Raw genomic sequence first — 23,361 nt, forward strand, 5'->3', positions numbered from 1 at the left:
AGAACTGTGTAGATGTGGCCCCACTATATTCAATATTGAGAGAAATCTGGGACCAGTTGATTTCCAGCACTCCCTAACCCTCACCTTCTCTGACGATGTCTTACTTTTACTCTTAGGACATCTGGAGAAGGTTTTCTTTATCTTTTTTTTTTTTTTTTTTTTTTAATATGGTATGCTTTGTCAGCCTGGAGCCTACAATTTCCATGTTCCCCTCAACTAAGGAAGTTTTTCTTTTGTTGTATCTTTGAATATGTTCTTTGTTCCATTTGATTTGTTTATTACTTCAGAGATAACATAATCCATAAATAGGTCAACAGTGAATCAACTTCAGGTTGATTATTTCATTTCTATATATTGGGGGGCCAGCAGTTAGCATAATGGCTATGTCGCTGGACTCCCATGTAGTTGACCGCGGTTCAAATCCAGGACCCGGTGGCTTAAACTCATGCCAGTACATGTGTGTGTGTGCCCAAGATCCCAAGAGGAGAATGAAGGAGAAGGGATTATGGCGTGGACATCCCCTCTGGGGGGTGATTTCTCGTTTTCTTTCTGGCGAGCACACGCACCATATAGCAAAAAAAAAAAAAAAAGAAAGAAAGAAAGAAAGAAAGAAAGAAAGAAAGAAAGAAAGAAAGAAAGAAAGAAAGACTCTCATTTCTATATATTGGGTTGTCAGAAAAGCCATGAAACATTTTTGCATCATAGAAAAACATAGACGCATGATGGGAAAGTACCCATCCCCCTATCATGACTTTCCCAACAACCTAATTCTTCAATCTTTCTTTCCTTGGTAGTCTTTGTGATCACTCCATCTTTCTCACCCTCCTTACTAAATTGAATTGAAGCTATATCTGTTTTATTCCTTCATTTCAATATATTGGTTAGTTCTATATTTTATGATTTTTTGATTACTTCTTTATTTTGGTCTTCATTTGTTTCCTTGAATAACAATACTCAGGCTAGCCCATGGCCTGGTGATTAAGGCAAATGGATCCCACATATTCGACAGGCAGCTTGAGAAACGTGCAGAGTAGCATGTGCGTGCATGCCTAAAAATCCCAAAAGGAGGGATATATGGAGAAGGGAGTGCAGTATGAGTGTGCCTCACGGGAGGAGGGCTACTTTCTCACTTTTTCTCTCTTTCTCTCTGGTGAGCCCATGTGTCCTCTGACAATTTTTTTTTTTTTTAAAGAGCAGTCCTCTTCATCTATATGTGATCTTCTCACCTTACCTCTAATTTCTTATTTTTTTATGTTCTAATTTCTCTACAGCCAAAGTTTTTGTGGTATATATTTTTTACAGAAATGCATTTTTGCATTTTTTATGTATTTCTTGCAGCTAAATTTCCATCATGACATCTGTCTCCTACATATTTTGCTTTTTCCTTCCCTTCTACCTTCCTTCCTTCTTTCCTTCCTCTTTTGGCTGTAGTATTTTTGTATTGTTGCCATGCCATTTTGTATTATTTCTTTTTGGTCTGCACATTTCTACCTGGATTTTCTCTCTACCCAAATATATTGTGCTAATTTTCATTGACTCTTTCCTATATTATATTATCTGAGATCTCTCTGTCTCATCTTCAGCAATTTAGTGGAGGATTTCATATTTATGTTTGCTTGTTGCTGTTGGGTGGTGGGGAAAAGGGGAAGTTCAGATAGAGCTGTGGGCAGTAATGTTCACAGACTTGGTTTCTGATCTTTTTTCTTTTTCTTTTTTTTTTTTTGTAACTTTGCTTATCATTCAAAACTTGAGTTTATTACAACAAATTGGGGACATTATCTCATTCTCTTAGGGTAACAGTGGATTTTAGATTGTTTCATGAATTTCTGATAGCATTGTAGAGACAATCTGACCAATTATTTATTTTCCAAACTTCATTCATCTCTTCTCAGCAGCCACTCACTCCCCTACTAGGTAAAAGGAGACAAAATACGAAGAGTTTGACCGCTATTTTTCAGGAGCTGGAAGAAGGGCATGGTGGTAACATCAGCTGGGGCTTTCCATGTGTCTTTATCAGAGGAGTCTGCTTTGTTTACCTTTTTTTTTTTAAGTCTTCCTTTCTGGTTAATTCCTCCATATTGTTCAAGATAATTGACTCTGATAGAATGTTCAATCATTCTGTCTTTCCTCTCCAATTCTCATCAGTAAGAAAAGCAAAATGTCAGGCAGTCCAGGCAGTTTGTTCTCTCTTTGAAGTGTTGGTATGGGAATGGAGAACCTTCTATTTGAGAAACTTTCTGAACCTTTTATGCAGACCACCTACCCTCCCATTTGTCCACTTCCCTTCTCATTCTGTGTAAATTCTTTGTAAGAATTTCTATTCTCAGGAAGAGTATAGGGAAGGAAATTAGGGGGATAAATAGAGAGGCAAGACACTTGGGGACACAGGAAAGGTTTATTACCTATTGAAGATAATGTGTATAGTGTTCTCAACTGGACTGGTCTGAAGTGTGTTTTACGTTGGGTAAATTCTCTTTGTAAGCTAAATGATGTATAGTGATCAAATGTATAATAGTAATAATAATAATAATATTTAATTAAAAAAGAATTTCTCCTCTCACATCTTTCTTTAACACTGATTTTTTGGAAGAAACAAAGGGTTAAAAAGGGTGGGACTTCTACACTTGTTCCTAGTAATTTCTATATTTATCTTGCCATTATTTTTAAAGACTATTGCCTTTTCTTATATTAAAGAGTTGTTGGTATATTGTGGTTGGTTTTTAAAAATTTTTGTTATTAATATGGTTGGGCTCAGTTCTGAGTTCCATCACATCTGGGCCTCGGGGACAACAACAAATCAGAATGTGTGCAGGCAGAGGATGGTGTCTAGAGGCTGTCAACCATAGTGGACCACAGTAAATACCTGGAAAAATTGGACTAAAGACTGGAGAAGGGATGCATTGGAGAAATATAAGAACTGTTTTCAAACAGACCAATTATGTATGGGAAAGAGAATGCTTGATTTGTTCTTTCTATCTTGAGAATATAGAATCAAGATCATTTTAGGAGATAACCAAAGGCTGCCCATTGACTCTCTTGACTAGGAGGCATCTAAATTTCTGAGATATATAACAGATCTAACAACCTTAACTTTACAGAAAAATCCCTGTCTATCCTATCTATGACAGTGTGAAACCAGTTGCTGATTTCCAAGCAGTATAAAACAAACAGTTGAATTAGTTGAAGAAGAAGAATTGGTCAATAACCCTTGTGAGAGGCTTGCCAAAGAGAAAGGGGTTTTCTAAACATTATATTCAAACAACCAACTCGCTTCTATTTGCCAGAAACCAGACACAAGTCCTTTTTGATTCTGTGGAAACAATGGAAAGAAATATTGGGCCATTGGAAAAGTTATAATGTGTTTTTTTCTATGCAAAAATGCATCATGACTTTTCTGACGACCCAACAGAATTTGGAACAGGTCGACCTTGGTTTGCAGTCTGGCTATACCATTTATTAGGTCTGTAACCTTGAGCAAGTTACTTAATCTTGATGAGCCTTGATTTACTCTCCTATAATAAAAGATTATTACATTCTGACTCATTGGGTTATGAGGATAAAGTAAGATGACAACTAAAAAGTCCTTGGCATATGACTAGATAGTTGTAAGAGTTTAAGCTCTTCCTTTCCTGTAAAGCTAGACATTTTATGAGTAAACACTTTTTTATTTTCCAGGGCTCCCTTCTGAACTCTCACCAGCTATTGAAGAGGAAGAATTAAGGAGTGGCTTGGATGTCATGCCCAATATTTCTGATGTGCTGCTGCGCAAACTGCGAGTCCACAAGTCTCTCCCTGGAAGGTAAAAGCAGGATGTGGGTTGCAGAAAGCCTTGTATTTGGTATCTCCTGTATTAGGTTCTGGATAGAACACAGGACCACCAGTTTTAGTTCTTGATCCCAGAATGGCTAAAGTCTAGTGGCCCAGAAAGGGAATAATGCATCCAAAACAAACAAACAAACAAAAAAACACAGGTTGAGTGTTTCCAACCAAAAGAGTGGGTGGAGTGCATAAGGCACAGCCCAGGAGGGAGTAAGGTTCACCAGAGGCTAACAGCAGAGGATGGTAGGCTTTGAGCCAAGGGGTGTGAGCTTCAATCCCAGAGACACCATTTATGTATAACTGAGTCTAGGTCAGATATCTGCAGGGAGAGAGAGGTTGAGAATTTAGAACCACTTGAAAAAAGATTGCTTGGAAAGTTTACCAGACTTCTTCCACCCATGGGGGAAAAGTGCCTTTGCTTTCTGAGCTTCAGATTTACCAATAAAGGTCATAAGTTCTCTGTTACTGTGCCAGCTAAATGATACTATGTATGAGCAGGAACTTAAGGTAATGTTAGCACATAATGGGCCCTCGAGGATGGGGCTGAAAAGTGAACAGTTTGGAGTATAAAGGGGGAGAAGAGAGGGGACTAGTAAGCAATGGGAATTGGATGGGCACCTATAGGTGAGGGCTCCAGCCAAGCTCTGCAACCTGATGTTTGAACTCTTGTGGGGGAAAGGCCATTAGCAATCTGGTGTAACAGAGCTCCCAGTTTTTGGAGATAAATATGATGGGAGAACAACTTTTGTCCAGTATGTGTGATGTGTGCAAATTCTATACTGTAATCAACTAAAGTACAGTCATCAGAGAAATGCTCAAATGAACTTGGCAACTAGACAAACAGGAAAAGTTCTAGTAACACATTTGAAGCAGGCTGTATCCACAGCTGGAGGAGGATGTGAGTTGGGCTATTTTACCTCATGGAAGGCCAAGAGGGGTGTCCAGAAGCAGGAAATCAAAAGATAAGCACCCAAGTGTGTGGCATACTATGGACCATGTATACATACAGGATGTCTTTTGGTATTTATGATAACCCAATAAAAAAGAAAAGGAGGATTTTTTGCATTGTCTGTCTGTAGTGAGGGAACAGAGAGACAAAATGACCTGAAAGCAAGTGATAAGAGTTAGTAACTGAATTCTGGGATGAGTTGATTCCAGACCATCTTTACCAACAGCCTATCATAAGTACCAAAACCATTGATGTTCTTCATTTTGCAAGAAACAGGGCTGGCTGAGAATATGATTAGCTTCTTTTTCCTTGGTAAATTTGAAGATAATTAGTATGGTTAGGCTATACCTCCCAGTGTACCCAGGAAGAGGCTACTGAGTGATTTCATATTCCTTGAATAAGTTAATAACTACCAGCTACCAACTGCAAGAGCCTGCATAGCCCTGTAAGACTGGTGATTATGATCTCCTTCTGAAGCATGTGATCCAGCCTCCCAGATTAAGATCATTAGCTCTCATGCATTGTTTTAATAGATAGATTGCCTGTCCTTAACCTCCCTGCCCCACCACTAAACCAGCCTCTCTGCTCCTAGCCTCAGTAAAGGCACTTTCCCTTGATTTGGCCCAGAGCTCTCTAGTCCTGGTTTAGAGCTTGGAGTAGATGGACACAACTGTCACATGAGACTTACTGTACAAAAAATGGAAGGCAGAACTTCAAAAGAAATGTGGTAATATTACACTTGAGTTTTTGTGTGAAAAAGTTGATTTCACATGCTATATGGACTATGTAGATTCAGATCTGACCATGTAAAGAAGGTCACAAGATCAGCAGGATGAATATGTTCAGGAGAAAAAACAGGGCTAGAACCCGAGTTAGAGACATGAACAGTGATTGGTTAACAACAATGGTGATATCACTGGATGAGATAACCTAGGGCCAAACACCAACACTAGCAGTAAATAGGTATTTAGTCAATATTCACTGAGGGCCTACTCTGTGCCAGACATTAGAATGGAGAACAAGCAGATACAGTCACTCTTCTCATGCACTTACATTCTAAGTAAGGAAATAAATACTAATATTTGAGTAACCAAACAAATTACTTGAGATAATAAAGTTACCAGGAAGACAATGAACCAGGGTGCATATAAAGAATAACATGGGAGTGGAACATTGAGTAGAGGGTTGAGGACCTCTATAAGGTAATATAAGGAAATAATTAATATGAGACAAATTAATGCAAATGACAAAAATGAGCCATTTAAGCAAAGATTTTGGTAAAGAGATTTCCAGATAAAAAGAATAGTAATTTTAACAAATGATTTGTGATTCCTGCATAGCCACATGCAAAAGAGTGAAGTTGAAACCCTACCTCATGCAATACACAAAAACTAACTCAAAATGGATCATAGTCCTGAAAATAAAATAAAACTCAGTAGAAAACATGACCTTGGGTTTGTCCATAGTTTTTTAGATAAGACAACAAAAGTACAAGCAATAAGATTAAAAAAAAAATAGTACCTCAACAAAATTAAAAACTTTTGTGCTTCAAACAATGCCAACAAGAAAGTGAAAGGGGGGAACCAGCAGTTAGCGTAATGGCTATGTCACTGGACTCCCACGTAGTCGACCGCGGTTCGTGTCCCGGACCCGGTGGCTTAAAACTCACGACGGGCGTGTGTGCATGCATGCCCAAGATCCCGAGAGGAGAATGGAGGAGAAGGGATTGCGGCGTGACCATCCCCCCTGGGGGGTGATTTCTCGCTTTCTGTCTCTATGTCTCTCTCTGTCTGTCTGGCGAGCGCACGCGCCCTACAGTGAAAATCTCTCAAAAAAAAAAATTAAAAAAAAGAAAGTGAAAGGCAGGCAACTCACAGAATGGGAGAATATATTTACAAATTATATATCTGACACGGGATTTGTTTCTAGAATATATAAAAAAATGTATAACTCAATAGCAATAAAAGAATAGCCAATTTCTCAAACTGTAAGGACTTCAGTAGACATTTCTTCAAAGAAGAGCTACAAGGGATCACATGAAAAGGTGTTCTGTCCTTTTGGAGGCCCATTGCTCTGCCTCCAGCTGCCTCTGTGTGTTTGCAAATCATAGCTGTTTGCATCAGTAATTGCCATGTCATGTGGCTTGTTGACCTAAATGGTATTTCCCTGAGTCCTCAGTTCTCAACATAAAAACAAAACAACAAAAAATAGAATATGAGTCATCAGCATAGAAAAAAAGGTGTGTCTAATAATTTGTGAAAATACATAAATTTCACCTCATCTGACTAAATGAGTCCAGGAGTCTGAGACAAACTAGTGGATTTTGATCCATCATTGAAACAGTCATATATGCTCCACTTGACAGTGAAGAGTATGTTGACCCTCAAAGGAAATGGCCTGATGGGTGGAGTGTGACAACTGTTAGCACCGAACATATTTGCAGTTGTTTATCCATGTTCTGTTCTCTGTTGACTTTATGGCCATGGAGTCTTGTCGCCTCATCCTCACAGGAAGGCTCTCACAGTCCCTCATCAGGGGTGAGAACCAGCCCCTTGCAGAGATGGCTGACCCCTACCTTTGCTCTCGGGGTCCCTCTGCACCCGTCAAAGGGAGGAAGCTGTGTTTCCTGAGAAGCTTATCAATGGTATGCTGTGGCCAGGTCCTGTGACGCTGGTAGCACCCCTCCCAACCTCCCTGCCCTAGCACAGGAAAGGACTTTGCATTATTTACATTGTCGAGGCTTCTGAGCAAATAAAGCCAGCTTTAGTCACTATCAACAGCAGTAGCCTCAGCAACACAGAGTGAACATACAGAAAATGGTTTGTTGACTGTCAGGAGCCCTGGCTGAAGGAACCACACACGACAAGGAACCTTCTGTGAGGTTCTGGACCAGCTGGGACTCCTGCGGACCCTCTGATCCCACCATCAGAGGGTCTCCCTCCGGCCATTTTTTTCTACCTTTTATATTCTGGCCCACATGCACCTTTGTTACAATCCCAGAAATAGGAAAACAGTCTGGCTTTGCAGACCGAGGTAACCCCAGAAAAGTTATCATTGTAACTCAGATGTGTATAGTTTAGAAAGTACCATGACATGTATCTTCTCATTAATTTCTCACAGCAAGCCTGTAAATTAATAGTAGTAATAGCTGATATTTCCTGAGTGCTCCTGCATTATGCATGTTACATGAGTAGACTTTGAAAAGTTTATGGAAAATAGAATTAAAGTTTGAAATTATTTTGGTGTAAAACATCTCAAAATTTATGCATAAGTTTTTTATAACATGCATTTTCCATGAAATTTTTTTAGAGATTTTTGCGATAGGGCACATATGCTCACCAAAGTGACAGAGACAGAGAGACAGAAATCACCCCCTAGTGGGGATGGCTATGCCACAATCCCTTATCCTTCAGGCTCCTCTTGGGATTTGGGGCACACACACATGCTCCCAGCATGAGTTTTAAGCTGCTGGGTCCAGGACTCAAACTGCGGTTGACTCTGGGAATCCAGTGTTGTAACCATTATATCATCTGCTGCTCCCTCCCCTGAAAATTTTAAAGATTCCCTCATGTACACATGCACACACACACAAATACATAGGTACATATATCCCTTGTAAGATTTCACACAGTACATTTTATTCTTCTCATTTTACTGATGAGCAACTGGACATTAGAGAAATTAGATACCTTGTCCAAAGTCACAGAGATGGTAATGGCACTTCTGGAGGCCTGGCCCCAGCACCTAATATTTTCCACCATGCTCCTTCCACAATAGTCAATAGCTCACAGATGACAACATGCAAAATGCACTGTGCATCTTTTCCATCTCCCCTACTCAACCCACTCTGTGCCGATCTGGTCATTCAGAGTTGCCTGTTGGTTTATTTAATAGGTTGGGCAAAGTTCATTTGTGTGTGTTTTCTTTTCACAGTGCCCCTCCACTCACTGAAAAGGAAGTTGAGGTGAGTGACTCAAGTGCTTTATGAAATGTAGTGCCTGTGTCTGACCGGGCTTATTCAAAGCCTACTTTCCTCCAGCTTCTTACCCTAACATTTTTTACCAAAAACTGAGGATGAGTGACTGTGGGATTGCACAGACATTAGTGAGCAGCCCTCCTGAACCTCTAAGGTCCTCACTCCCACTTTTAGTGGGGGAGGGGAAGTTAACAAATTTGATCAGAGTTGGAAATCCCATATTGCCTCAGAGATGGTTCATATCCTTTCAATATATGGCTTGGATACACAGAGCAAGCTGGGAGGCTGCATAACTGTATCAGATTTATTTCAAAATTATGAAAAAATGGTCAATTTTTCAAGTTGCAAACTTTGGTCTAGAGGGAAAAGGTACATTCTGAAGGCTCCAGCTATGAGAAAGCTAGCTCAGCAGGGTGAGTGCCTGGGTTGTCAGCAATCCAGTCTAGCCAACCCACCCATGACACTCCTTGGTCCTTGTCTCAGTGGAGACGGCAAGTGATCTGAGGGGATTTGCCGTTAATTCTGGTGAAGGGGCAGATGGACAAAGAGGATGTATCAGAAGTGAGACAGTGAGAGTAGCTGGTGGGGCCAGGTAAGTTGAGGAAGACAGACGATATGAGATATCTTCCACAGACAATAACAACCACTTTGTACAGGGACTTTGCACTTACAGTTCACAACACTCTCAAATCCATCCTTAGGCTGATCTTCCCATCATCTCTGAGAAAATAACTTATCCAACATCCCAAATCTAGCACTTAGCAAAATCAAGATTTGACCATGTTCCAACTGAATTCTGGACTCTTCATGTCACATTGTCATTAAGGGGATATCCCAGATCTAGAGAACTAAGCACTGAGTATTATTCATAGACTTGACTGAGGTCTAGGTAGACAGAGAGTCCTCATCACTAGGGTGTGAGCTCAAATCCCATCAGCTGACATTTGTAATCAAGGGCCAGGGACAGCAAGTAGTTTATCAGCCTGGCCCTGTCCTCTGGTATATGCTGACATAGCTGTCCTCAAGATGGGAAGACAAAAGGTTTGGGAATCAGATAGTCCAAGGTTACCTCCTGGTTCTGCTACTCCTTGTGTTACCTTAAACAAGTAGATGACATCTCTGGTTTGGATTCTTTACCTATAAAATGAGTATTAAAATTCCCACCCCAGAGGGGAGTTGTGGCATTAAGCAACTAAGGTTTGCGATACTCATAGCAGGGGAGGCTTATGGTAGATAGATGCTCAGTAAGGAATAATTTTCAACATTGCCATCATTGTCATAACTGAGTCAGTTTAGAGCCTTCGGTTCTCTGCCTCTATGGGCCATGTTACAGGGACTTCAGAAGCCCAGCCAGAGTTTGTGACCACAGGGTATAAATCTGCTACCTCTTGACTCAGGCTGTGCAGATAAAGGCTGTAGAACTGAAGACCATTGCTTCCTTCCTGTGTGGAGACCATCTGTCTGTTTCTCTTCCCTAGTAGTTTCCTATTATTCCAGGAATTCCATTTCTGATCAATACCACGTTTTAATTTTTTTTTTTTTGAGAGGTTTTACTATAGGGTGCGTGAGCTCGCCAGACAGAGACAGAGAAACAGAAAGTGAGAAATCACCCCTCGGGGGGATGGCCACGCTGCAATCCCTTCTCCTCCATTCTCCTCTTGGGATCTTGGGCATGCACGCACACACGCCCAGCGTGTTTCAAGCCACCGGGTCCGGGATGCGAACCGCAGTCGACTACATGGGAGTCCAGTTACATAGCCATTTCGCTAACTGCTGGTCCCCACTTTTAAAATTTTTTAATTGCCAGAGGGAGTGTTCATTCAACAGAGAGAGAAAGGGAGAGAGGGTGAGAGGAAGAGAGAGAGAGCACCCTAATGAGGCGTGATCATGCTGCAATCATGCTGCAATCCCTTCTCCATTTCTTCAACTGTTTGGGATTTGGGGCACATACTTGGCATATCTTTTAAGCTGCCAAGGCTAGGATTCAAACTGTAGTAGGCCATATAGGGGTCGGGCTTCCTTTATCACTAGTCCACAGGCCTAGCTTCAATACTACCCTTTATTTTCAAATTTTTTAATTGTTTTTTGTTTGATTTTAGAGGTTTTTGCCTTAGGGTGCATGCACTTACCAATCAGAGAGACAAAGACAGTCAGAGGGAAAGTGAAAAATCACTCTCCACAATCCTTTCTCTCTGCTCTTCCTGGGATCTTGGGCACACACATACACATACCTGGTGTGATTTTCAAGCCACTGTCAGGGACTTGAACCACCATCAACTGTGTGAGCCCAGTGATATAACTGCTATGTCATTTTCTGGCCCCAAGTACTACCTTTTAAAAGTTCTTTCTTACAGGCTGCAGTTTTGCATGGGATAGATATTCCAGAACACTTTTCCTAGCAGAATCATACCTGGCATTATTTAATCTTCTGGCAGCTACTTAAAGTTGCTATTGATGTAGGATTTAGAATATTCAGGCTAGATGTGAGGAAGTCAACAAGGTTTACATCTCAAACTGGGCTTGTTTAAATATAGTATTCTCATGCAAAATCTCCGAAACCCCCTCATGCAATAAATCCCAGTGTAAATCCAAACTGCTTACACAATCTGCTGCACTAGGTTAAGTTTATTTAAACCCAAATACAGGATGTTATTTTCTTGAAATTTAAGGAAAAGCAAAATGTTATTTTCTGATTATTTTTAAGTAAAATGCATGTGGTCTGGTTCTGGGAAGGACCTCATATAGACTGCAGTTACTGTTTACTGTGGAGTGAGTTCCACTTGCACATGGTTGCTTTGGTGACTATGTCAGAGGTTGTTGTAAAATGACCATGCAAGTAACACACCTGCAACCTGTTTCCTGCAATAGCTCCTCCGAGCGCCTCTTCCTCACTCTTGTTCCCAACAGAACGTGTTTGTGCAACTGTCCTTGGCCTTTAGAAATGACAGCTACACCCTGGAATCTAGAATTAGCCAGGCAGAAAGAGAACGCAACCTGACAGAGGAGAACACCGAGAAGGAACTGGAAAACTTCAAAGCTTCCATTACGGTAATTGAGCCTGATTTGACAAATCCTTGAAGGAAGGCCAACTCCTAGGGCCATGCTGGGTATCACACTTCCCCCATTCACCAAGTGGAGTCTCTTGAAATGAAAAATTGAGCCAAGACTCCGAGGCGTCTTCCTCAGAGAGCTGAGAAGAGCTGAGGCAGAGAACCCAAAAGCCTGAATACTCCAGGGCTCTTGGCAAGGCCTCTGAGACCATAGGAGCTTCTCAGGAGGAGCTAGTAGCCTGGATGTGACCCTTTCTTTCAGACCACTCAGGTATAGAGGATCCACATTGGGCTTCTCTAATCCACAGAAGAAGCTGTGACCCCGGGCCCTGAGGAAAGCATTTCTCCTAGCCAGGATGAGGCCCACAAGAACCAAGTCTAGGCTTGGTGTATATCTCAGCTCAGGTTGCCATAGCAAAGTACAATAGTCTGGGAGGCTTCAACAACAGACATTCACTTTTCACTGTTCCAGAGACTAGAAGTCCAAGATCAGGGTACCATTGTGGTCAGGTTCTGGTGAGGGCCTCCTTGGGCTTGCAGATGGCCACCTTTTCATCTGGGCATAGGTTCCTTTTATAAGGGCACTAATCCCATTCATGAGGGCTCCACCTCCTCATCTAATTACTTCCCAAAGGCCCATTTCCTAGTACTATCAACTTGGGGTTTACGATTTTAGCATATTGCTTTTTGGGCATAGTCAATCCATTGCATTATGTGAAGACCCCAAGTGATGCTCCTCCTCACTCTCCAGTCCTCAGCTTCTCTCTGGCACCACTGTGAGCACCGGGAGACCTACCAGAAGCTGCTAGAGGACATCGCCGTCTTGCATCGCCTGGCTGCCCGCCTCTCCAGCCGAGCTGAGATGGTGGGCGCTGTCCGCCAGGTGAGCTTTGCAGGCCTAGCCTTGCCAGCCAGCCTGCACCACCCACAGTAACCAGAGCAATAGCAGAGGCAGTGGCAGCTACAGACACCATCTAGTGATACACACTTCCTCTTGCCCAGCCATCCTCTTGTACATCATCGTGGTGGTATTCAGAGTATTTTTGGTGGACTATTAAACCCTCAAGGTGCTTTTCAGTAAAGCTTTCTGCAGACACTCAAGTGTGAGGGCTACTGCATGCTATTTCTTGGGGATTTCTAAAGCATGCTGGCATTATCAAAGCTTCGAGAAGTCCTAAAGTGAAGCAACCTCTTTAACATTCCCTATGTATTTCCAAATGCATTTAACCAAAGAACTTCCCCAACCCTGCCCTAATTTTTCTCAAAATATCTATTTGTATTCCATGGAACTAGCATTTGCTTTCAGGAAAACTGCTTCATTTCATTTGATCTGCCCAGCAGCCCTCTGGAGTAAATATTCTTTTCCCCAGATGAAGACAGGAATCTCAAGGAGCTAGTAGCTGGAGAATGGTGCAGCTGGGGTGCGGGCCCAGTGGGCTTCTCTCAGCCACTTGAAGTCCCAAGACACACAGGGCACCACCCTGTTCCTACACAGTGTCCCAGGACCGCACTGCCTGCTCCAATCCTGGCTGCACCCCTCATTTGCTGTGTGACCTGGAGCTGGTTACCAAGTTCCCTAGGCTTCAGCTTCTGTGGTGTTGGTCATGCAGGGTTGCTGTGACACCCATGAAGCACTGGTCATTAGTGTCCCTGTTGCTGTTCTGGTCTTGTGTCCTGCTGCGCTGGTTGCAGGAGAGTATGTTCCTGGGGTACAACCCAAATAGTTCCCGTAAAATGAAAGAAGACAAGCCTCTGGGCTGTCCCACCCTATGTCCTTCAGGGGAAAGGGTAGACTCAGCAGTGTCGCCCAGGAAATTACTCCAGCTGGAAGCAGCAGCACAGGGAGGGCCCTAGGGAAGTGGCTGGCCTAAGCCCCACATGGCCATGGGGACCTTTTCCAGAAGTCACTGGGCATGTCCTTCTGTGGAAAGACAGGGCCTGAGCTAGGTCCTCAGAGGGTCTCAAGGGGAAGATGAGCAGAGGGAAATTGTGCTCCTGAGTGCAGCCCTCCCATATGTGTTCCTGCCCTGCATGTTGCCCATGGCACCACCTGACTCCAGATGGCTCCTGACTCAGGCTTCTGGGGCTCAGTATTCACCTCCCTTGCTGACTCCACTGGACTGATTAGGGCACATGTCCTGTCTCTCCCTGTTGCTGTCACTGCTACCAGTCTTATTCCTCAATCCTCACCTCTACCACGGCCTGATTATATCACTTCATTACTTTGAGGCATCTAGTGATCCTCTCTTTCTTCAGAGTAAGTCCCATCCCAATTCCTTCATCTTGCATCAAGGTCCTTTGCAACCCAGTCCTGATTCTCCACTTTTGCTTACACATATGCCCAGATATTTACTGATTCCTACACAGTTGGATGACCATGCTGGGCAGGTGTGCTGGACAGCCCTGCTTCATGCCTGATGCCCCAGCATAATTTCTACAGCACCCCCTTGCACTCTCCAGAGAATTCCTGCCTGGGGGATAAATCCTTATCTCCAGAAGATGACAGGAAAATGGAATTGAAGTACAAGTGTATGTGCAGTGTTTTCATAATACACACCTTTCATGAACTCTTGAAACCCCCTCATATAAGCCCTGTGACATTCTGCCTCTGGACTCCTCTTGGACTTCCCTGGCTTGGATTCCCCTCCTGCGTATGTCTATAACCCAGATATTGCTCACACCCTACACCCGTCATCCAGTCTCTACAAAGCCTCCCCTTATGCATTCTCAGGAAGCAGGACCAAACCTCTCCCACCTTTCACCTCCTGCAGCCTTGTGGCCGTGATTTTCTCATCCTCCCTGAGCACAGGTACCTGAGTCCACTGCTCAGCTTACATGTCGGACATCAAACTCTGAGGGGGAGAGGCACCTCTGATGGGCCCTTGTAGCCTGGCAATTTTCCAAACCCTGAGCCTAGCTCAGAGCAAACAAATATTGATGGAACTTTTCCTCCAACTTTTCTGTGGGCTCACACACTTCTTTCCTGCAGGAAAAGCGCATGTCAAAAGCAACAGAAGTGATGATGCAGTACGTGGAGAATCTGAAGAGGACATATGAGAAGGACCATGCGGAGCTCATGGAGTTTAAAAAACTTGCAAATCAGAATTCAAGTCGCAGCTGTGGGCCTTCTGGTAAGGACCTTGGCTCCTGCCCTTATCTTGGCCCTGCAGTGTGGGTCCCTGATGGCTCTCAGCTAGGCTCAGAGTGGTCAGGCAACCCTCCCCCTCACCCCAGAACTTGTTTCTGGTGGAGCAAGGCTTCCTGCTCCTACCCGGTGGAGAACATGGGGCCTTGGAGTATCTGGTCCAGTGAGCCAAGGGTGCTGGGACCAGAAACAGCCCTAAAGTGACCTCCTCACCTCTGGCACTATAAACCACAGATACAAAACCTACTGGCCACAAGAGCTCACTCTACTTTGTGGGAGTGACCTCAGATTCTGTTTTTGTGCTTTCAGACCTCCTTTGAGGCAATGCATGTTAAGGAATTTGGGAAAGCACTAGGGATCCAAATAAGGGTTTTAATTAGGGAAATGACATGACTGTCTATGTAGTTTAAAAATATTCCCCCTGACTGCACCATGGCAGTCACATTACTAGGGCAAATCAAAGGTGGGGGCCCTCATGAAGGTGCTATTACAATCATCCAGGTGAGAGATGAAGTCTGGTAGTGGGGTTGGGGTCAGAGCCTGGCTCAAGGGGATATTGCTGAAGAAAATACCAGACTCAGGGGAAGACAAATGTTTCAAAGAAATGCTCTGGTTTTTGTTTTGTATTCCCCGCCTCCCCCCCCCCCCATGTTCTATACAAATTGCTATGGGAACACAGAAGAGGGATCACCCAATTCTGCTTGAGTCAAGAAAGGCTTCATAGAGGGATGTGGCATCTGGTCAGTGTTTTAAAGTAAAAATAGGAGTTCCCTAGTCAAGAGGGGAAATACACCCCAGGTAGAAGAAACAGCATGGACAAAGGGTGGGAATGAAAACAAGATGAAACAAATTGATGTGGTTGCAAAGCTGGGGTGTAACAGTGACAGGTTGAGGGTGAGACTTGGTAGACCAGAATCATATATTGGGCCATACTAACAATTCAGGCCTTTGTCTTCTAGGCCATGGAGGGTTGCTGGTAAGTTTACACCACGTGACGTAATCAGATTTTATTTTTAGATTACTCTGACATCTCAGTGGATAGTATATTGGAGGAGTATAAAAGTTGAAGTAGAGGCCAGCAGGTGGCAAGATGGTTAAGGTGTTGGATTCCACATGGCCAACTGCAGTTCAAGTCCGGACCTGGTGGCTTACTTTCTCACTTTCCCTCTCTCTCTGTCTCTATCTCTCTCTGGTGAGTCCATATGTCCTGTAGCAAATTAAAAATAAAAAAGATGATAAATAAAATGAACTAATTATTAAAAAAAAAAGAAACTGAAGTAAGGACTGATGAGTTAAGAGGCTCTTGCTCAGTCTGAGAGGGAAATTCTAATGTCTTGGACTGGGATCTCTCCTTGGGCACTGCCAGAGTTTGGACTCTGGCTGAGGAGGGTAGCTAACAGGAGAAAATGGGCCTTTCAGCAACAGAAATCTCTGTGGAATGCAAACATCCGTGTTACCAAGAGCTAGAGGAGGGAAAGTACAGAAAGTATAACAGATGGAGAAGCCTTTATAAACAGGAGGTTTCACAAGTTTCCTGGGGAGGATCAGTGATACTTCCCAGAGTCCAAAGTCAGTACACACACAGTTCAGACTGCCTGCTTTGGATCTCGGCAGAATGGTTCCTTACTCACATGCATATGGGCCTTAAGCAAACCACCCTTTTCTGTGTGAGAAGTTGGGGAAGTTGCCATCAAAGAAATCCTAGCATATGGGCCCTTGCATCACAGCCCTGCAAGTCCAAGGTGTCCTGTAAACAACCTTACCCAAGATCTATGGGATGAGTCTCCTTTATTCATTCTACAAACATTTATGGAGTGTGCTTGGTGTTCTCTGCATGGTAGAGGAATATAGAAAGAGGACACATTTCCAGACCCAAAGAAGCTCCCAGTCTCTGGGGAGGTCAGGGCACAGTGTAACTGTGCTGTGAAAGAGGTGGATGTGTTTCCATGGGGAGCACACTGTGTAGTCAGCCTAGGGGGATGAGAAGATGATTACAATGGCAAAGGACACAATAGCTGAGACTCAAATGATGAACAAATGTTTTTCAGATATTTGTTTCCCCTTCAGTTGTTTTTCTAAGCTATATCTCAGCTAGGGCTCGTGCAGAGGAGCCAGTACCCACAAGCAGCTATGTACATAAGATATGCTATGACTGTTTCCTACTAGTTCTGTTTATTAAGCCTTTACATGATTTCTAGCAATCTTTGTGTCTGAAACTTTGAAGACTATAGTAAAATAAAATATCCCTGATTCAAGAAAAGTGATACACATTTTTAAAAATAACATCTATTTTTTAAAATTTCTGACTATGTAACAGGCTTATTGCATTTTGGATTGTTTCTTTAAGACAGATTTCTAGATTGACAAATACTAGCTCAGGAGAAAGAAATAGTTATAAGGTTCTGAAATAAAATTATTTTCAAATAATCTATTAATACGTCCATTTAAAGGGTTTTAATATTCATTTAATTATGCTTTTGACACCATTATTGTTCTTTATTTTAAAAAATATTTATGACTTTCATAGGTCAAAATTGTGGCTTATTTCATAGTTTTAATTTGTATTTCTTTGCCATTACAAATCTTTATTAAACATTTGTATTTCTAGTTTCGTTAATTCTCTAAGTATGATTTTGTCCACTTGTAAGATTTGTATTTTATTAATCTGCATGAGTTCTTCAAATGTAGGGAATATTTTCTGGTTCTGATATTTTGGCCTGCTGGAAAACTTTAAAATCCTTTGACGACAAATACTGAGAATTTTCTGCTGGACCAAAGGAAGCAAACATTAGTCTAAAAGAATAGCTGAATCCACAAGAAAAGAAACTGAAATACTTGGATACAAGAAAAGAAAAGAGAACTGAAACCAAGCTGACCCTGCAGCTTCCTTGGGGACAAATGTCAAGCTCGGTTATTTGGGAGGTGAGCTTTTGCACTCATATGCAATCTGACAGGAGTCATCAGGTACCCGGGGTTCAGCATTGACATTGCGATTTCCACAGAAAATTAAGACCTTCCAAGAACTGTATCTTTAGATAGAGTCTGGATAAGGAAAAACAGTCACCAACCAGTAGAGAAGCAAACAAGGAAGTTTTGTCTTACCCTGGGCTCTAGTAGAAAAAAATACTTTCTCCTTCCTCATAGGAAAAGTCCATGCCTGAAGTGACAGTAATGATGATGCAATATGTGAAGAATTTGAAAAGAACAGCAAGATGGTGCCTCTAAGAACACTGTCAAAAATAAACGGCCACTCTGGAGAGACACACCCTGCATCTGGGACACACAAGATGCATCTACAGAAAACCTCACTACAGATGAGTTCACAATATAAAATTATAAGATACTCCAGAAAATATATACCAGGTAGAAGAATTACCAGACACACCAGATAATAAGATTATATCCTAAGACCCTAAGATAAAATAATCAGATAATAAAATAATAAAATAATTTTAAAGTTTTAAAATGATTAAAAGCATAAAAGAATTAATTAAAAACAGAGTGAAAGAATACAGGGACTGGCAGCAGTGGCACAGCCAGAATGTGATGCTCTGTAATGTTGGACCCATGTGGAAGATCCCAGGTTCCTGTCTGGAAGCCTTCTTACACATGCCAGGTGCACTGTGATCTGCGCTCACCGAGGCTGGGACTGGACTGCAGTGTAAAGACCCTGTCGGAGTGTCTGTTTCTCTCTCTCCTTCTATTTCTTTCTCTCTCATGGAAGAAATAAAATAATACAATTATCAAAAAAGAATAAAATAGAATTTCTCAAAGTGAGAAATAGAGAAAATTATAGAATATATGAATAGAGAAATAGAGGAAATTAAAAACACTGTTCAGTTATGGTGGGTGTAGTATTTATTGTAATTAAGACTATGTTTCAATATTACTCTTTCCATTCTCCTTGAAGTTAGGCAAGTCCAGTGATTGACTTTGTGAATGAAATGTGAGCAGAAGGACATGTGTCATGGCTGAAGCCTCTAAGAACTAGTGTACAGTTTGCCCACGCTTCTTCCTCCTGACATGACAACCATCAATGATCCAGAATAGCAGAAGGTCCCTTAGCCTGAGCCCTGTGTGAGGAATGCAGGGCAGAGCCCACTGCCTGCTAAGTAAATGGATGTGTAGCATAAGCAAAACATAAATCTTTGTTGTTATAAACCACTAATACTTTGGGGCAGTTTATTATTGTAGCATGACCTGGTTTATCCTGATTGATACATTTGAATCAGATTGGTCACAATTGAGGAAAAAAGTAGTTAAATGGAAGATGGATTTGAGGAAATTATCCAAAAGCAGTTCAGAGGGATAAATTGATTAATAATGTGAAAGAAACATTGTGAGGTATGAGAAATAGAAAAAAGAAAGTCTCAAATATAATCAGTAAGCAGTCCTTAAGGAGAGACTTGGGGGAAGAAAGAATGGCTACTTCTTTGTGGAAGTAAAGAAATACTTGAATCATTGGTTTCAGAAATCATGGTGAATTCCATGAGAGAGAAATGAAAAAAGCATATCAAAAAGAAACTGAAGGACAGTAAAGCCATGGTCAAGATCTTTAAAGAAGTCACGGAGTGAAAATTATTTATAAAGGAATGACAATTCTCAAAAGTAATAATAGTACTAGAAGACAATGGAGTAGCAACCTCTTCAAAGACCCAAGAGAAAATAACTGTCAACCTAGAGATAATAAAACCAGTTAAACAGGTATACAAGACTGAGGGCTAAGTTTGCACATCTATATTCATTGCACCATTATTTATGATTGCTAAGACATGGAACCAATCCAAATGTCCACAAACAGATGAATGGATTTAAAAAGTGTGGCACATATACTCCATGGAATACTATTAAGCCATAAAAAACAAGTCCCTGGCATTTGATAGAAAGTGGACAAATATGGAAGACAAGTCAGGCTATGAAACAGAGACATTGTATGTGTTCACTTAACATATACTGACTGCCTGCACTTTATGGTAGAGACTGAAAGACTGGAGAACATAAAAGCATTGAAAATTGCTATGGACACTAGGGGCAAAGTGGAAGAAGAGTGGGAGTGGGAAGAGTGTAGGAAAGGAAATTTTGGGAAAAAAATAGAGAGGTTAGACATTTGTGGGACACAGATATGGTTTATCACCTGTTGATGATGACGTGTATAGTATTCTCAACTGGGCTGGACTGAGGTGTATATTGTGCTGGGTAAAGTCTCTTTACAATCTAAATTATGTGTAGCGATTGACTGTATAAATAATAAAAATTGGGAAAAAAAGAAGATGGACATGGACACACACACACACACACACACACACACAAAAGAAAAACGCCTAGGTAAAGGACATTTTTAGACAACTGAAAAGCTTACTTCTCAAAGACCATTCCTAAAAGAACAGCCAAAGGATGTACTTAGGGAAGAATGAAATTGAGTTCAAAAGAAAGGACCAGGATGCAAGAAAAATTGGTTATCAAAGCATTTGGTAACATGTGAATAATTCTAAATAAGCATTCATTCACTATAGAAATTATAATAAGTGATTTGAAAAAAAAACAAAAAATAATGTAGAATATAAATAGTGAAAAATGATGTAAGGTTGGAGGAGGCTAATTTTTAAAGGTTTACTCAGAAAAAAAATAAAGACCTTTATTAATTTAAAAATCAAATGGTATGTTCAAAAGTTAAGTAGAAAATGAACTAAACAGAAAACTCTCCAAATAAGACATACAAATGGCCAAAAAGTATATTAAAGCATGTTCTACATCTCTTATTATAAGGGAAATGCAAATCAAAAACACAATGAGATACCACTTAATCCCACTCTGGCTAAAATTAAAGAATAAATCATGGAAAGTGCTGGTGAGGCTGTGGTGAAAGGGAACTCTCCTTGGTGAGAATGAAAATTAGTCCAAACACTGTGGAAAATCATATGGAGATTCCTCAGAAAACTACAAATAGAACTACCGTACGACCCAGTAATTCCACCCTTAGCTATTTACCCAAAAGATAGAAAAACCCTTGGTGGGAAAAACACTTGCACATACATGTTTATTGCAACATTATTTATAATTGCTAGGAGATGGAATCAAACCAAATATCCAAAAATTGATGAGTGGTTTGAAAAACTGTGGTATACATACTCTATGGAATACTAACTACTTAGCCATAAAAACAAAAATGAAACCCTGACATTTGATACAAAGTGGACCAATATGGAAAACTTGATGTAAGTAAAGCAAGTCAGACTATGACAGACTTTGTCCCCATTCAATATATACAAAATGTCTGTGCTCTACAGCAGAAACAAAAAGTTTGGAAGGTATAGTAGTAGGGAGGGCAATACTAGATAGATAGTAGATACTAGAGGCAATAAGGATAGGGGTAATATGGGGTGGGTAATGGAGGGAGAGAATGGGAAAAATACGTTTAATTGACAAAAAAATGAAAAGATATTTGCTGATGATAATGTATATGGTAATGCCTTTGTCTTGACTGATTGCACTGTATTTGTGCTGGAAAAAGCAATGTTGTCGAATGTAAACCTATCTAGTGATTAAATGTAAATTTTTAAAAAAGTAGACACACTAAAGAGAAGACCTAGAATTACTAAGCCAATGAGTGAAGACAGGAGTTAGGAATAAAAATAGAGAATATAAAATAAGATGGTAAAAATAAATAAAAGTATATCAAGACACACCTACACACACACACACATATGTATATGAAAAATGTATATACAGATTAGATGATATTGGTCAAACTGAATCAAACATGATTGAACTTGCAAATAACATTTCTCTGTACATATTCAGCTGTTTCCTTATGGCAGTGTTATCCAGCTATGATGCTAAATGTTTTACATGATTCATATCATTCAATGTATATACTAAGGAGAAGAAAATTCTGGGTGATAGCTTCCTTTGTTCTGAATCATTTTGTAGTGACATATTGAAACCACTTCTATCAGCAGGTTTTCGCTTCTAGCAATGCCATACCTTCCTTGCTCATAGCTTCCCTGAATGTATTTACATCGCTTGAATGAGCATGAAATGACCCAATGAGCCTTGGTATTGCCATGAGCAGTTTTGACACATTTATTTAGGGTATTACCCAGATTGCATATTGGTGTCAGATGATGAGCAGAGGTCTAGGACTGGGACTTCCTAGAGTGGCCAGTGGAGTTAGGATAAACGTTTTGTTCACTAAAGTTCCCCCTCTGAGGGTGATCATCTCAGAGGGTAAAGGGCCACATTCAGTGCCCTTAACACCCAGACTTTTGGGCTTCTCATGGAGCTTGTTGTGACCTATAGATGCCTTGGCTTAGTTTGTGCTCACCTGTTTTGTGCTGGCCTTGTCTGAAATTTATCTGACTTCTCTTCTCTATTCCCTCCTGCTGCAGAGGATGGAGTCCCTCGCACGGCACGGTCAATGTCTCTGACACTGGGAAAGGTATGCATATTCTAGGAGTACTAAAGCTCCCAGGAAGAGCACAACCAGAGTTTCTATGATCCTCCAAGAAATCTTCATTATTGAAGCTGTGGATGCCAGAAAAATCCCTGAATGGATTTCTCTTCAGCTCCCACACATGCTAGCTTAGCCCCAACTTCTCACCTTTCTTGCTCATTGTTTCCCTGACTATACAGTCCTTAACGATCACAACATGATGCTCAACCTTAATATCGCTATAGGTAGTTTTTACACTATCCAGCATGTTAGCTAGAGATGAGGAGGTAATTTCCATTTTATTTCTCAGGATCTCATAAGTTAGAATAAAACTGGTTGAGAGATCACTCTTCACCAACAGAAGATTGGGATCCCCCCTGGCCATTCTGGGGTCCACTCTCCACACCAATTCCCAGCAGCATCACCAACCCAAAACCAAAATAGTTAGTGAATGTTGTCATAGCATGAAGAACTAGTTGGCTTTTCCTAGGCCCTTCTACTGCCGCCTCTAAGACAATGAGCCTGATCATTTCTCTTCCCACAGAATATGCCCCGCCGGAGGGTCAGCGTTGCTGTTGTTCCCAAGTTTAATGCCCTGAACTTGCCTGGCCAATCTCCCAGCTCATCACCCATCCCCTCCTTGCCAACCCTGGTGAGTATGATGGTGCTACCTTCCAGCCTTGTTTTACCTTTCCCTCACACTCACTACTATGGGCGCACCCAACAGGGGAGGGCGGCAAGGAGGAGAAATTTTCAGCACAGAATCTGGGTAATGGCTTCAAAAAGTTCCCTGTAGATCAAGCCACATGTATTTCACTGTTCTAAGACATCTCAGGGCCCTTGAGTATGGTGTTGGCAGCTCAAAGAGTGTTCCTTACAAACAATAACTCGTCTCTTATTTAAACCACAAGATGAGTATATATATTTTTTTCCTCACTCTTCACTGGGTTTAAATAGCTAAAGGATGTAGTGAGTAGTAAAGTTGGGCTT

General features: G+C 41.4%; 1 protein-coding gene across 9 annotated transcripts in view; it reads left to right on the forward strand.

Moving 5' to 3' along the window:
* IRAG1 (inositol 1,4,5-triphosphate receptor associated 1) overlaps nucleotides 1–23,361 on the forward strand; it is a 186,027-nt gene that overhangs the window by 145,215 nt on the left and 17,451 nt on the right. For all 9 annotated transcript variants that reach the window (XM_006167435.3, XM_027767850.1, XM_006167441.3 and 6 more), the window contains 7 exons: nucleotides 3,676–3,799; nucleotides 8,702–8,732; nucleotides 11,652–11,792; nucleotides 12,546–12,677; nucleotides 14,784–14,925; nucleotides 22,328–22,377; nucleotides 22,916–23,023. In XM_006167435.3, the coding sequence (XP_006167497.1) occupies nucleotides 3,676–3,799; nucleotides 8,702–8,732; nucleotides 11,652–11,792; nucleotides 12,546–12,677; nucleotides 14,784–14,925; nucleotides 22,328–22,377; nucleotides 22,916–23,023 (728 nt within the window). The remainder of the gene's footprint in view (nucleotides 1–3,675; nucleotides 3,800–8,701; nucleotides 8,733–11,651; nucleotides 11,793–12,545; nucleotides 12,678–14,783; nucleotides 14,926–22,327; nucleotides 22,378–22,915; nucleotides 23,024–23,361) is intronic.

This window comes from Tupaia chinensis, unplaced genomic scaffold (assembly GCF_000334495.1).
Source record: "Tupaia chinensis unplaced genomic scaffold, TupChi_1.0 Scaffold144767_1, whole genome shotgun sequence".
NCBI classification, from domain to species: Eukaryota; Metazoa; Chordata; class Mammalia; order Scandentia; family Tupaiidae; genus Tupaia; species Tupaia belangeri.